The sequence below is a fragment of the Penicillium soppii genome (genome assembly GCF_028829465.1).
Source record: "Penicillium soppii strain IBT 18220 chromosome Unknown utg000007l, whole genome shotgun sequence".
Taxonomy (NCBI): Eukaryota; Fungi; Ascomycota; class Eurotiomycetes; order Eurotiales; family Aspergillaceae; genus Penicillium; species Penicillium soppii.
The window spans coordinates 770,924-783,286 of record NW_026643237.1 but is presented as its reverse complement, the minus strand read 5'-3'; the positions used below and the strand labels follow the sequence as shown (position 1 = coordinate 783,286).

General features: G+C 51.4%; 7 protein-coding genes across 7 annotated transcripts; 4 read left to right on the top strand and 3 right to left on the bottom strand.

Annotated features, from left to right (window-relative positions):
- Positions 1-576: 576 nt before the first annotated feature.
- Positions 577-1,305, bottom strand: N7529_009550 (proteasome maturation protein; the record flags this gene model as incomplete). The annotated part of the gene is made up of 3 exons (XM_057245077.1): positions 577-644; positions 721-1,090; positions 1,303-1,305. 3 exons carry the CDS (start codon positions 1,303-1,305, stop codon positions 577-579), a joined length of 441 nt encoding a protein of 146 aa, XP_057093340.1.
- A 137-nt stretch (positions 1,306-1,442) lies between these two features.
- Positions 1,443-2,298, top strand: N7529_009549 (mitochondrial 37S ribosomal protein uS12m; the record flags this gene model as incomplete). Its single annotated transcript, XM_057245076.1, has 3 exons — positions 1,443-1,992; positions 2,071-2,171; positions 2,233-2,298. The coding sequence occupies 3 exons, from the start codon at positions 1,443-1,445 to the stop codon at positions 2,296-2,298; spliced, it is 717 nt and encodes a 238-aa protein (XP_057093339.1).
- An 825-nt stretch (positions 2,299-3,123) lies between these two features.
- Positions 3,124-4,395, bottom strand: N7529_009548 (glycosyltransferase family 15 protein; the record flags this gene model as incomplete). The annotated part of the gene is made up of 3 exons (XM_057245075.1): positions 3,124-3,191; positions 3,245-4,301; positions 4,348-4,395. The coding sequence occupies 3 exons, from the start codon at positions 4,393-4,395 to the stop codon at positions 3,124-3,126; spliced, it is 1,173 nt and encodes a 390-aa protein (XP_057093338.1).
- Positions 4,396-5,144: 749 nt separating this feature from the next.
- Positions 5,145-7,692, top strand: N7529_009547 (deadenylation-dependent mRNA-decapping factor PAT1; the record flags this gene model as incomplete). The annotated part of the gene is made up of 3 exons (XM_057245074.1): positions 5,145-5,272; positions 5,327-7,504; positions 7,569-7,692. The coding sequence occupies 3 exons, from the start codon at positions 5,145-5,147 to the stop codon at positions 7,690-7,692; spliced, it is 2,430 nt and encodes an 809-aa protein (XP_057093337.1).
- Positions 7,693-8,571: 879 nt separating this feature from the next.
- Positions 8,572-9,866, top strand: N7529_009546 (NAD-dependent epimerase/dehydratase family protein; the record flags this gene model as incomplete). The annotated part of the gene is made up of 4 exons (XM_057245073.1): positions 8,572-8,600; positions 8,658-8,892; positions 8,950-9,406; positions 9,472-9,866. 4 exons carry the CDS (start codon positions 8,572-8,574, stop codon positions 9,864-9,866), a joined length of 1,116 nt encoding a protein of 371 aa, XP_057093336.1.
- A 154-nt stretch (positions 9,867-10,020) lies between these two features.
- N7529_009545 (putative oxidoreductase) lies at positions 10,021-11,367 on the bottom strand (the record flags this gene model as incomplete). Its single annotated transcript, XM_057245072.1, has 3 exons — positions 10,021-10,316; positions 10,340-11,117; positions 11,191-11,367. 3 exons carry the CDS (start codon positions 11,365-11,367, stop codon positions 10,021-10,023), a joined length of 1,251 nt encoding a protein of 416 aa, XP_057093335.1.
- Positions 11,368-11,557: 190 nt separating this feature from the next.
- On the top strand, positions 11,558-12,286 carry N7529_009544 (putative G-patch domain protein; the record flags this gene model as incomplete). Its single annotated transcript, XM_057245071.1, has 1 exon — positions 11,558-12,286. One exon carries the CDS (start codon positions 11,558-11,560, stop codon positions 12,284-12,286), a length of 729 nt encoding a protein of 242 aa, XP_057093334.1.
- Between the last annotated feature and the right edge of the window lie 77 nt (positions 12,287-12,363).

Here is a 12,363-nt window from a genome sequence, read left to right as displayed (position 1 = left end):
GATCATCTGGAATCCCTAACCCCGGATTTGCTGTCATCTTTATTGCCCCGTCTGATCTTCTTCATATACCCCCTCCAATCCGACTTTCCTTTTCTCAGTCAGTATGGTTTCTGCTGGACTTTTCGTGTATTTACGACCTTGCTTTCATTCCTTTGCTTTGATGACCACTGCTGAGTCGTAGTGTACAGGGTGTTGTGGAGTTTTATCTTTCTTTCGTTGTCATATATTCATCTATCAAAGTGCCTATACATACGTTCTAGTTGGGTTGAAAGTCTGCATGGCTAATACGGTGAGCAGATTGTTGTAGTTTCAACAACGCTATAAAATACCCAACATATTTCGGACATTGGTTTCCTCAGATATACGTTTCGGAAGATTTCCTGGAGATGAGATAGATCGGATTGATTCAATTATAGAGAACACCCATTGCGTGTCAACGTCACAAACAAGCATTCCCATGCATCAAGTCCAATGCTACCATTCTATTCGACGGCATAAAGAGTATGACGGGGACATCAGAGAGACCAGTAGGCAAAGCATATCAAAGAAACAAAAAACACCATATCATAACCCAACTCAGAAATCCATCTTGAGCCTCTTCTCCATCTCGTCGTGGAAAGTAGGCGGCTCACGGAGGTCATCGCCTAGAGAGTACCAATTAGCCAAACGCCTCAATCCACACCCCCATTACCATCCACAAGAACAAGCACAAGAACATACCAGTGTAAATATCCTCCCACTGAACCTCTGCATCCCGACCTCCAATCATAAGGATATCCTCATGGACATTACCACCCCGCATACCGCCGAGCACAGCAGGTCTGAACGTTCCATCGCGGACGATCTTCAGCTCCATCCCGCGGCGTACCGGCTCCGCAATACCGTACGCCCGACGCAGTCCCTCCATCTTCATGGCGTCCTGGGTCGATCGCCACGCCAGCAGGCGGGCTTCGAGTGGGTGTGTCGAGGAGGGCGTTTCGCCGCTGGTGTTTGTCGAGGAGGCGTGGGCCGTCGCGGGGAGGGTGAGCTTGTTGCGGAGGGTATCGGGGGAGGCCGGGGGCGGAGGGGGCGCCCTTTGAGGGGCGGGGGGCTGTTACACTGGCTTGTTGCCGGGTTGTTAGGTTGGTTGTTGCCGTTGGGTTGCCGCTGGGTGGGGCGATGCGGAGGGACTAAGGTTGTTAGTTTGGACGTGGGATTGGGATTGGATGTTTATTCTGGGTGTGTGAGATGGGATTGGGGGGTGATGGGTTGATGGTGCTGGTTGTCTTAAGATACAGGGTCGTCCGTAGCTTAATAACGTACCATGATGGATGTGGATGGGGGCTTGGAATCGGGGCACGGAATGGAAGATGGGTAGTGTCTGGATTCTGAGGTCCTTTGCAAAGCTCGTAAGAATGATAGAAAGTCAAATCGAAAAAAGAAGGAAGATGTAGATGACGATGATGCTCCAGGCAGAGAAGCAGCGCGTCCAGCTCCTCCGGTATTCGACAACCACCGGAGGTGCAAATCACGTGCTCTCCGCCATGCAGCAAATCAATTCTATCGCGAACTTCAACCGCGAGCGATTCCACCAGCACAGAACCAAAATGTCCCAATTATTCTCCCCACTGGCCCTCCGGGCCCTCCGAAGTATTATCCAGCGCCCAGCCCTCGCACCGCCCATCCGCCGCACCCTCATTACATCCACCGCCAAAGCCCCGATCACCCGCTTCAACTTCCAGCCCGTTTTCCGCACCGCTGCACCCTTGTCGAGGCAGTTCTCTACCTCCCCCATTATCCGCGCTACATATAATCAAGTACGTCGCGGTATTCGCACTGGGCAGCGGGTTCGTCGGGGTCGCTCGCCTGCGCTGAAGGGCACGCCTGGTCTTAAGGGCGTTTGTCTTAAGACTGGTGTGACAAAGCCCAAGAAGCCCAATTCTGGGGAGCGGAAGGTTGCCAGAGTGCGGTTGAGCTCTGGGAAGGTTATTACTGCTTATATCCCCGGTGAAGGTACGGACTGGATTGTTTAGATGGAATTCGAATTGGAATTGGGCTTGAGAGCATCTTTGGCTAATATGATATCTACAGGCCACAATATCCAGCAGCACAGTGTTGTCCAGGTTCGTGGTGGACGTGCCCAGGATTGTCCCGGTGTGAAGTACACCCTTGTTCGTGGTGCTATGGATTTGGTATGTTGGATTCCCTGTCTGGGTTCTGGATTGTTGAGAGGTTGCTAATTGGTCGATTCAGGGTGGTGTTGGAAGTCGTATGTCGAGTCGCTCGAAGTACGGCACTAAGAAGCCGAAGACCAACTAAGGTGATTTCGGATTGGTTACGAATGACCTGTTGTGATATTATACTTTGTTTTTGATCTGTAGAGATCACTCTGTTCTGGATTTTGACCTCGGTGCTTTTCGCATGGGCAAGCTTTTCTGTTTAGATGCATGTAACACTATGTCTGTGGCTCTATCATATTCTTTGTTTTGATACTAAACGCTCATCGGTTTACTATATGCGTTATAGTGTGACAGCTAGCCTGGACACAGCTGATATTGTAGTTATGTCGCTTCCTCGGTATCAGAAAATATTTGGCCTCTTTAGATTCACAGTCGGACGAAGCTAGGAGAAAAAAGCGGCAAAAAAGCATACAGGAATATGTTACTAAGGCATCGCTTAAAAGTGTCGCTACGCTTTCCAGTGCCTTTCCGGTAATGTATTGAATTTAAGTATAGAAAACAAATGGTTCCGTGAATATCACTTTACTCCGGACCTATGCAACGAAACCCCAAGAAACGCTCGAGAATCCATAGTAACACATGTCAGGCATAGAAAAACTCTTGGGTAATGGGTAATGGGAATCAAAATTGACAAAAACAAAAACAAAATGTAGTCCTGCAGCTTTTCAAGCGCGGTAATTCACGAACAGCATGTCTGCACCAGGTGATATATCAACCGCAGAGCAGAAGGGAAAACGAAATGAGATTCCACTTGCTCAAGGCTCTTGCAGGCCACGGAAGTGAAACCTGCGAGCCTTCCAATTGTGCAGAGCTTCGTATCCAGACGAGGACAACCGACCCGCGCATTGTCGCTGACTAAATAACGAGAACGGCTGGGCCGTTCATGAACCCACGGTGGGGATATTTAGTCGTATGTTTTATCCCATCCGTGTGGCTTGGGCATTTTGTTGATATCGAACCAACGCTTGGTGCCTGTTTCACAGTTAGTTATGGACTTCGAAGAGTGTTGACCAGTGTATGCTCACAAGAATAATCCTTCCAGTCGAAGTTCTCCTTTGGCTGACAAGAGCATCTCAAATCCAACCGCTTCTTTTCATCGGTGGGACAATGCGTGAATGGAACATGGTAGTAAGCAATGTCATCCCAGAAGTGGATTTCTTCTTTCTTCAACATGATAGAAGCAGCGATAGAGTGAACAGGTGCATCACCCCATCGCTCATAGAAGAAACCGCCATCTTTGTCCAAAGAAGTGAAGTAGTCGATGTATGCATCAGACCGCAGCCATTCTAGACTGCCAATCTCAAAGTTCGACCAAAAGTGGCAGTTGTTGTAGGTGTCACCGCCGTCGTTGCTGATGAATTCCATGGCATTTCCCTCACTGACATACTCGGGGTGGTTGCCGGTGAACTTCTTCACACTATCCCACAGAGTAGGGATGGTCGCCACATACTCATACAAACTGATGACAAAGCTGTACTTCTTCTTGTTCTCCTTCATGAAACGGAAAGGATCCGAGTCGATATCGCAGAACAGCTCAACGCTAGGCTCGACGCGCCAGTAGTACTCGTAATTCATCATAAGTGGGTGACGGAAGAAGAACCCAGACTCATAACGGCACATATGGCGATAACTCTCCGAGCCACCGTAGATAATCTTCTTGCGATCCATCTCTTCGCGCGCATCCTTGGCTTTATCCTTGTCGATCCACTCCGGGTACGACCAGTGTTCATTGGGGATGACTCCGTAATGGGTTTGCCCGGAAATGAGGGCAGTTGTGATTTTCTTGAACTCCTCGTCGAACTCGTGGTCGTTCAGGAATACCCAGTCATAGTTGTAGTTGCGGTTGAAACGATCTTCGACGGTCCGGATTGACTTGACCATATCCCAGAGGTCGGAATTGCGCGCCAAGGTCACAAAGGTGGCATTTACACGATCAGCGCGGTGCGGGCCAAGGACTTGTGGTTTTTGCGACTTGACTGAGTCGTAGGTCGGCGGGTTTTTCGCTGCAGGAGCGGTAGAACCGGTGCTAGTGCTAGGAAGTGGAATGGAGGATTTTGAGATTACGAAGAAGACCGCCAGTCCCTATTCACGGGTTAGTGATGTAAAACGAGAATCGACTCAAACTTACTATGACGGCAAATAGCAGGTAGCGCGCATATCGAACAGTGACGGACATGATGAGGGGGACGAGGAGGAATCCCCGTTAGGTGGCAAAGGCAGAACACAAGGCGCGGGATGAGGCCAATCCAGATTTTTAGAAAGCGAGCGACATCAATGAGGAATGTAAAAGAAGAAAAATATGAGATTCCGAAAGAAATCTCCCGTAAGGTTGTAGGGGAAGAAGAGATGAAAAGTTGAAGAGGCCGCGCAACACAATGACAACCGCTTTCAGCCACTTTGGGTGTCACCTAATTTGAGACATTCCGATGCTTCAGGGGGCTAATCTTATATGTGATCCTCGTGGGTTCTAAAGATGTACTTGTTTTCGGGTATGTTTTCGATTGTTTCATTTATACTCTGCATATATATCAAAAAGAAAAGAAAAGGAAGTTCTTTTTGCTATACTGTATACACTCTAGTTATTTATTTGTTGTTAAGTCGTTAGTTATGTTCGAGTACATTGGTATTGTGCGATTGTGAGTTCAATGGTATTCAGTTAATAATTATAATTAAATAAAGTGTTCCTTTATGACTTATTGAGCTCTATAATATAACTATATTCAAATTCCATTCTAATTTGTATAGTCAAGTCACTCATCCAACGTGTCGCATCAGATCGACAAGTTGGCTTGGCATTGTTGGCCTGAGGCATTCACACTTCAGAACTTCGCCCCGAACACTTTCCCTCATCTCCCCCCCCCCCCCCCCACCACCACAGTTCCCAACCTCTCTAGCTCTTCTCATCTCTAATCATCCTAGCCAAAGATGGCTTTCTTTGGCTTCGATACTACCCTACCTAGGGACCGTGATGGTTCTGGGGCTAGGGGATTCTTCGAAAACCCAGATCCCTTTGCGCAAGTCGCTCAAGCTAGTGCGCTGGAAGATGATGACGCGTGAGCTTATTCCTTTTAGTCTTGACATTGTGCATGAAGCTAATAAATGTTTAGAATTGACTTCGAGGATACCTACGATGGTCTCGGCGACCAGCTCGACGATGACCAGGACGAGTTCAACGATGACACGTTTGGCGGACCCGGCCCCGAATCATCCGGAAGAGACTTCGATTTCTTTGGAAAGACTGCTTTAGTTTCAGATGCTATTGGGGAGGAGCAGGTTCGCTATAGCCTGCAGAATCCCAATGCTCCCCGAGTTACTCAGCCCGTGGCTCAGCTTCCCGTCCAGCCAGTTGCTCCTCAGACCAAGCGCTCTGGCTATGAGAAGTACTCGGACCCTGGGTATATCCCGGATTTGCAAGCCAAATCTAGCGTCTGGGGTGTCTCGCAGAAAAAGCCCGAGCCCACTGCCGCCAGTCGGAAAATGATGAGCTTGGAAGAGGTTGAGGCCCAAATGCGTCATGGTAATAATGCAACAACTCCGGCAGCAGAAGCCTTCCTGCGATCGATGGTGGAGCCCCAATACCCCCCTCAGCCTCATCACCTCCAGGCGCCTCTTGATGGGTACCCGGTGCCTCCAGAGTTCTTGCAGGCACAGCTGCGACAAGGTCACCTTCCACAGATGCCCCACCCACCTCCTGGTATGTCGGAACTCTACGGTGGACCTGGACATATGCCACCTGGTGGACCACTGCACATGGCGCAGAACGCCAACCTTCCCCCGCAAAACCTACCACCTCCTGGCCCGCGCCATGCCGGCCCACCCCAAGCGCAACGTCCTCTGCAACAGCAGCTTCCCCAACATCAACAAGTGCCGCCACCGAACCGGGTTTCCGCCAATGGAATGCCTGTGATCACAGACCCGCAGCAACTCAGCCATCTTACGACCGAACAGCGCAATGCTTATTTGATGGAAGATGCCAAGCGGGCGAAGCGCAACCACAAGATCTTCCTTCTGTCTCGAGGCAATGGCCTGATGACACCGCAGGACAAGAACTTTATCACCCGCATTCAGCTGCAACAGCTGGTGGCAGCCGCTGGAAATGTAGCAGATTCTGACCCGGAAGCCGTGCTGGCCGAGGACTTCTACTACCAGGTCTACAGCCAGATTCGGGGCGCACCACGCCAACACCCTCACCAACCTCTCGGTCACTTCGCGCAAACCTACCTTCTCCAAACAGGCAACCGGCTCGGCGGACATCGCCGTGGCAACTTCCAGAGCGCCGATAACCACATGCAGCGCATGCAGCAGCAGGTTCAACGTGCTGTGGAGGCGGCCAAGGCTAAGCCTAAGAACAAGCAGCTCATCATTGAGGGCAGCCTGGGCAAGATCTCATTTAGTAATGCCAAGGCACCTAAGCCAATGTTGAATATCAAGCGTCCTGACAGCTCAGAGGGTCCCAAGCCCAAGAAGCTACAGTCGGATCTCAGCCTCAGCGACCGCAAATCGATTCTCACCAACGTGGAGGGCGTATACAGTGCATTGATGGCAATGGAGGATATGGAGCGGACGATGCCCCCACCCCCCGAGGAGGGCGATGCCGAGGCTATCCAGGAACATATGGAATGGAGACAGAGGCTTCACTCTCTCAACCAGAAGCTGTGGCGGTCACTGAAAGTGATGGAACCCATTGTGCCCAACTCGACGACCCCTCACCCCTTCATTGCCTTTTTGTCATACCCTAAGGGCAAGAAGGCTATTCCTCGTATTTTCCGCCACATTGACCAGGAGCAACGAGTGACTATTCTTACCATGATTGTCGTCCACCTCGACAGCCTGGATGTGGTTCGTCTTGCGCAGCCGGTGCCCGGCGAGGCACAGCCCTCGCTCGGCATGCGCGAAGCAATTGATCTGTTCTCGCTGGCCGTCATGCCCTGTCTTTTGGGATACGTCAACGAGGCACCGTTCAACATCATCATCGGTCTCTTGGGCTTGGTCATCAACCAAACCCACGTGCAGACCGTGGCTCGGACCAAGGTCGGTCTGGGCATCTTGACTATGTTGCTCAGCCGTGCCGAGATTGTCAAGGAGGCTGGCCAGGCTTCCGAGCACGATTGGCAACAATGGGTGGAGAAATTCAACGTTCTCTTCGATACTTTGGAACTTGGTTTGAATGACATCTTCCCTGGAACCATCAGCTCCGGTGACGACATGTATGTGTGGCAGTTCCTTGCCGCTGTGGGTATTGGTGCCAGTCCTGAGCAACAACAGCGTCTGGTTATCGCCGTTAAGTAAGTTTTTCTCTGATTTCTGTTATGTATCCGACGAAGAGAAGTGCTAACATCGTTTTCCTAGGGACCGCGTTATGGAAACTGTGGGATACAGCAAGACCCTTCCTGCCGACATGGGCAGTCAGCGTTTGAGCAATGTCAATCTCTTCATGCGGGCTATTGGTCTGGATGTTGAACTGCTTGGTTAAATATCACCATGCCGTGGGTAATTTTGATCTAAGTTTTAGCGATGCTCTTGTACATCGACTATGGGAGGGGGTTTTTTCTCTTTTTTTTCGGAACCCAAAAGCCACACTCATATATGGCATGTATTGTAGTTGCTGAGATGCAACTCGTCGTTCTACATCTACACGAGTAATGGAAGGACTCATGAATGATTGAGAACACAGGTGGTTCTACACTTCCACGGACCATTTATTATTATTTTCAATACCAATTATATTTTGATCGATCTACTCTAAAATATCATTATGTAAGTACTTACATATGTACGGAGTATGGGTGTTTAGAATGTCAATATTGACTGCCGAGACATTTCCCCCGGAACTGGACCCTGAAATGGGTCTATGATCTCAATGCGGGACCCTCTTTGAAACGGTCCTTTCTGGCCACATCTCCCGTTTCAAGACCATTTTCGTCTTTCCGGACAATTTCGCCGCTGCATGCATATCATATCTGTTTCGAGAAAAAAAAAGCTGCGGATATTGTGTTTGCAGACCGCTAGGACGATCACTGCATAGAGACACATATAAACATACAGATGTATAAACATCTGTCAACATTGATAAAAACAACATATTATATGGTCAATGGCATCAATTGAAGAGAGAAAGGGGTCTCGGGTAATTTCCCTCTGGTATACTATGGTCAATGGCACCACTGGTGGTCAATTTAACAGAAATCAAAGGGAAATAAGCCGTGGACGATCACTGGGCCGCGTCATGGTAGGAGAGACGTGAGAACAGCCATACCCCCCACACCTCCAATTTCCCCTTAAAACCCGACCCTCTTCCGCTTTCTACTTTCTCCTTCAATTTATTCCCTTTTTTGCTCTCTAAAACATAATCATGCCTTCTGGTTCAGTTCTTGTTGCTGGGTATGTCAATTCTATGCTGTACTATAAAAATTGGGATACAAACTAATCCCCCCGCAGTGGCACGGGCTACATTGGCTCGTTCACCACCCTCGCCCTTCTCGAGGCCGGTTACAAGGTTGTTGTCGCCGACAACCTGTACAACTCATCAGTTGAGGCTCTCAAGCGCGTTGAGTTGATCTGCGGCAAGAAGGCCGAGTTCTTCGAGCTCGATGTCACCGAGGAGAATGCCTTCGACAAGGTGTTCGAGGCCCACCCCGACATTGACAGCGTTATCCACTTCGCTGCGCTGAAGGTATGAATCACCAACACTGTGTATTACACAGGAGAGCCTTAAACTAACATTCTCAAGGCCGTCGGGGAGTCCGGCGAAAAGCCCTTGGACTACTACCTCGTCAACGTCTACGGAACCATCAACCTCCTCCGCTCAATGGTCAAGAACAACGTCACAAACATCGTCTTCTCCAGCTCCGCCACCGTCTACGGTGATGCCACCCGTTTCCCTAACATGATCCCCATCCCCGAGGACTGCCCTCTCGGCCCAACAAACCCCTACGGCAACACCAAGTTCGCCGTCGAGACTGCCATCACCGACGTGATCAACGCCCAGCGCAACAACGCCACCAAGGCCGGCAACGAGGCTGAGGCTAAGAAGTGGAACGGCGCTCTGCTCCGCTACTTCAACCCCGCCGGTGCCCACCCCAGCGGTATCATGGGTGAAGACCCCCAGGGTGTGCCTTACAACTTGCTCCCTCTGCTCGCGCAGGTTGCCACCGGCAAGCGCGAGAAGCTGATGGTCTTCGGTGACGGTATGTGTTTTACTCCCCGATAAATATATGTGTATTTCTTTGGATCCGATCTAATATTTGTCCAGACTACGCCTCCCACGACGGCACCGCCATCCGCGACTACATCCACATTCTGGATCTCGCAGACGGCCACCTCAAGGCCCTCAACTACCTCCGCGCCAACAACCCCGGAGTGCGCGCCTGGAACCTCGGAACCGGCAAGGGCAGCACCGTCTACGAGATGATCCGTGCCTTCTCCAACTCCGTTGGAAAGGACCAGCCCTACGAGGTTGCTCCCCGCCGCGCGGGCGATGTCCTTAACCTCACTGCTAACCCTACTCGGGCGAACACCGAGCTGGGCTGGAAGGCTGAGCGTACCCTCGAGCAGGCTTGTGATGACCTCTGGCTGTGGACCAAGAACAACCCCCAGGGTTACCGCCAGGAGCCTCCTGCTGAGTTGCTCGCTGCGCTTAAGAAGTAGATTGGGGTGTTGGGTTAGATGATCGCGGTTTGTTGATAGAGATCTGGATCTAGAATATGAAACGAATTTCCTTTTTGTGATACTCTGCTCTATTGCAAAGCAATCTCTATAATGTTTTAGGCACATATGCGCAGCGCTGTCGTAAATATGCATCCTACTTCTTCTGATTCTGAGCCTTGCGACTCCTCCTCGACCCATTCTTCTTCTCATCCTTGCCTTCATCTTTCTTCTCCTTCTCATCCTTCTTCTTCGCACCCTCCTTCTCAGCCTCCATAGCCTTCTTCTCCAAAGCCCTAATAACAGCCCCCTCCTTCTCAGCCTCCTCAACCATCTTTTCACTAAACTGCCAAAGCTTCTTACCAACCTCATCACTCTTCACATCCGTCCGCGCGTAGTCCACCTCCCGACACTCCTTAATCAACCAGCCCCCTCCCCCCTCCCAAACCTCGCCTCCATAGCAGCAAACAGAATACTCTGCGCCCCCTGCGAAGGCGACTTAAACACCAACCACCACAAAGGCCAAGTAACCAAATAAACAACAAGCCCCCACAGCGACCCCCCAGTCAACCACCGCCTCATCCCGGGTGTCCGCGTAACCCCAGGATCAACAACAATCACCCTTGTACAAGCAGGCAGTCCATCAGGCCGCACATACCCATTCAAATGCCGCTGGAAGCTCTGCGCAAAAATATTAACGCACAGCTTGCTGAGTCCGTACACGCCCTTGGGCCGCGCATACAGCGCAGGCTTCCCACCCGTCCGCTTCGAAACAACCACCCCCTTCCCCCGCGCAAGAGTCTCAAGACCACTGAAGTCTCCGCCGATGTAGCTCGCGCACGAAGCGAAAATCACACGCACGTCGCGGTGCGCCGGCTGGGCGCGCAGCGCCGGACTGAGAATGCTCAGCAGGTGGAAGTTCGACAGGTAATTCGTTTGCCATTCGGGGTCTATGCCGTCGATTGTGAGGGCGCGCGCGGACGGCTCTGTCGTGCTGCCGCACAGGATTATGCTGTCTAGTCTGCGGGGCGGGATGTTGTCGATCCATTTTGTGGCGAAGGTGCGGATGGAGTAGAGCGATGTTAGGTCCACTTGCTCGGCATAGATGAGGGGGTTTTTGGTGCTTTTGCGGAGGTCGTCGATGTGTTCGGAGAGGTAGATGTCGGAGGGTGGTTGGCGGGTTAGGAGGATTACTTGGGCGCCGCGCGTTGCGAGTTCGCGGACTACTTCGGCGCCTATTCCGGAGGTTCCGCCCTTTTTTTTTGTTAGTTCGGGTGTTTGGGGTGCATTGCATTGATTGGAGGAGGGAGGGGGGGGGGTGTCTTACTGTCACCATTATTACTTTCGAGCGCATCATTCGCTCGGAGCTGTTGCGGGCGCCTTCGAAGTAGTACTTCAGGGCGGCGACGACTAGCACCCACGGTGCTATCCGGAGGATTGTCCAGACATGTGGGATGGCCGAGAGGCCCTCCCTGAGACCTGTGGCGATGATGGGGATGGGCATTGTGGTGTGTGGAGGAGGAGAAGAGGTCGTGCTGTCCACAGGAGTATTTTCTCCACGTACGCGTTATCACTTCTCTTATCTCTTATCGCCACCGATTGTATTCCGCCTTTTAGCCGCTCCGTATAACTATACATATTGTCCGCAAGTTTCTTCACTTCACTATCCTTCGCATCTGTGCCAATAACCCACCATGGCTGCAGAACCCGAAGATGAGGAAGACTACTACCTTCCTCCGGAGCACCAGCGCCCATTCACCTCCGGCATCCGTCGCAAGCGCGTACAGTTCGTCCGCTCCTCAGACCTCGACACAACAACAGCTCCACCCCCATCAAGCTCTGGTACAAGCATCGCAGACAAGTACCTCTCAATCGTAATGCAAAAAGCAAACACAACACCAAGCACACCAACGCAAACCCCCGCACCAACACGCCCAAGCTCCGCACCACCACAACCCACCCACCCAGATCCATCGCTCTGCGAAATATGCAACCTCCCCCTCACATCCAGCTCCAGCTCCAGCTCTAATTCACACCCCCATGAAGCCTCAATCGCGCACCAAGTCTGCCTCACACACTCGCACCCACCATCCCATCTCGACCGCACACGCCCGGGCCTCCGCTACCTCTCCAGCTACGGGTGGGATCTGGACGCGCGGGTTGGTCTTGGTGCTGCAGGGCGGGAGGGAATTCGGGAGCCTGTCAAGCCGCGGACGCAGACTGATACTGCTGGTTTGGGGACGGGGATTGATCGGGATGGGGACGTTGTGAAGAAGGTGCCTGTTGTCAAGGCGCAGAAGAAGTTGCTTAATGCTAAGCAGGTTAGGAAGAAGGCGGAGGAAGAGAGGAGGAGAGGTGAAAGGATGAGGAAGGCTTTTCATGCAAATGAGGAGGTTTTGAAGTATTTGGGGGAGGACGTTTGATTAATTCATGGAATGTATGCTATGTTGGTTTGGGTTTGGGTTAGGGGTTGGATGGGTGATGATTTACGATTTTGATA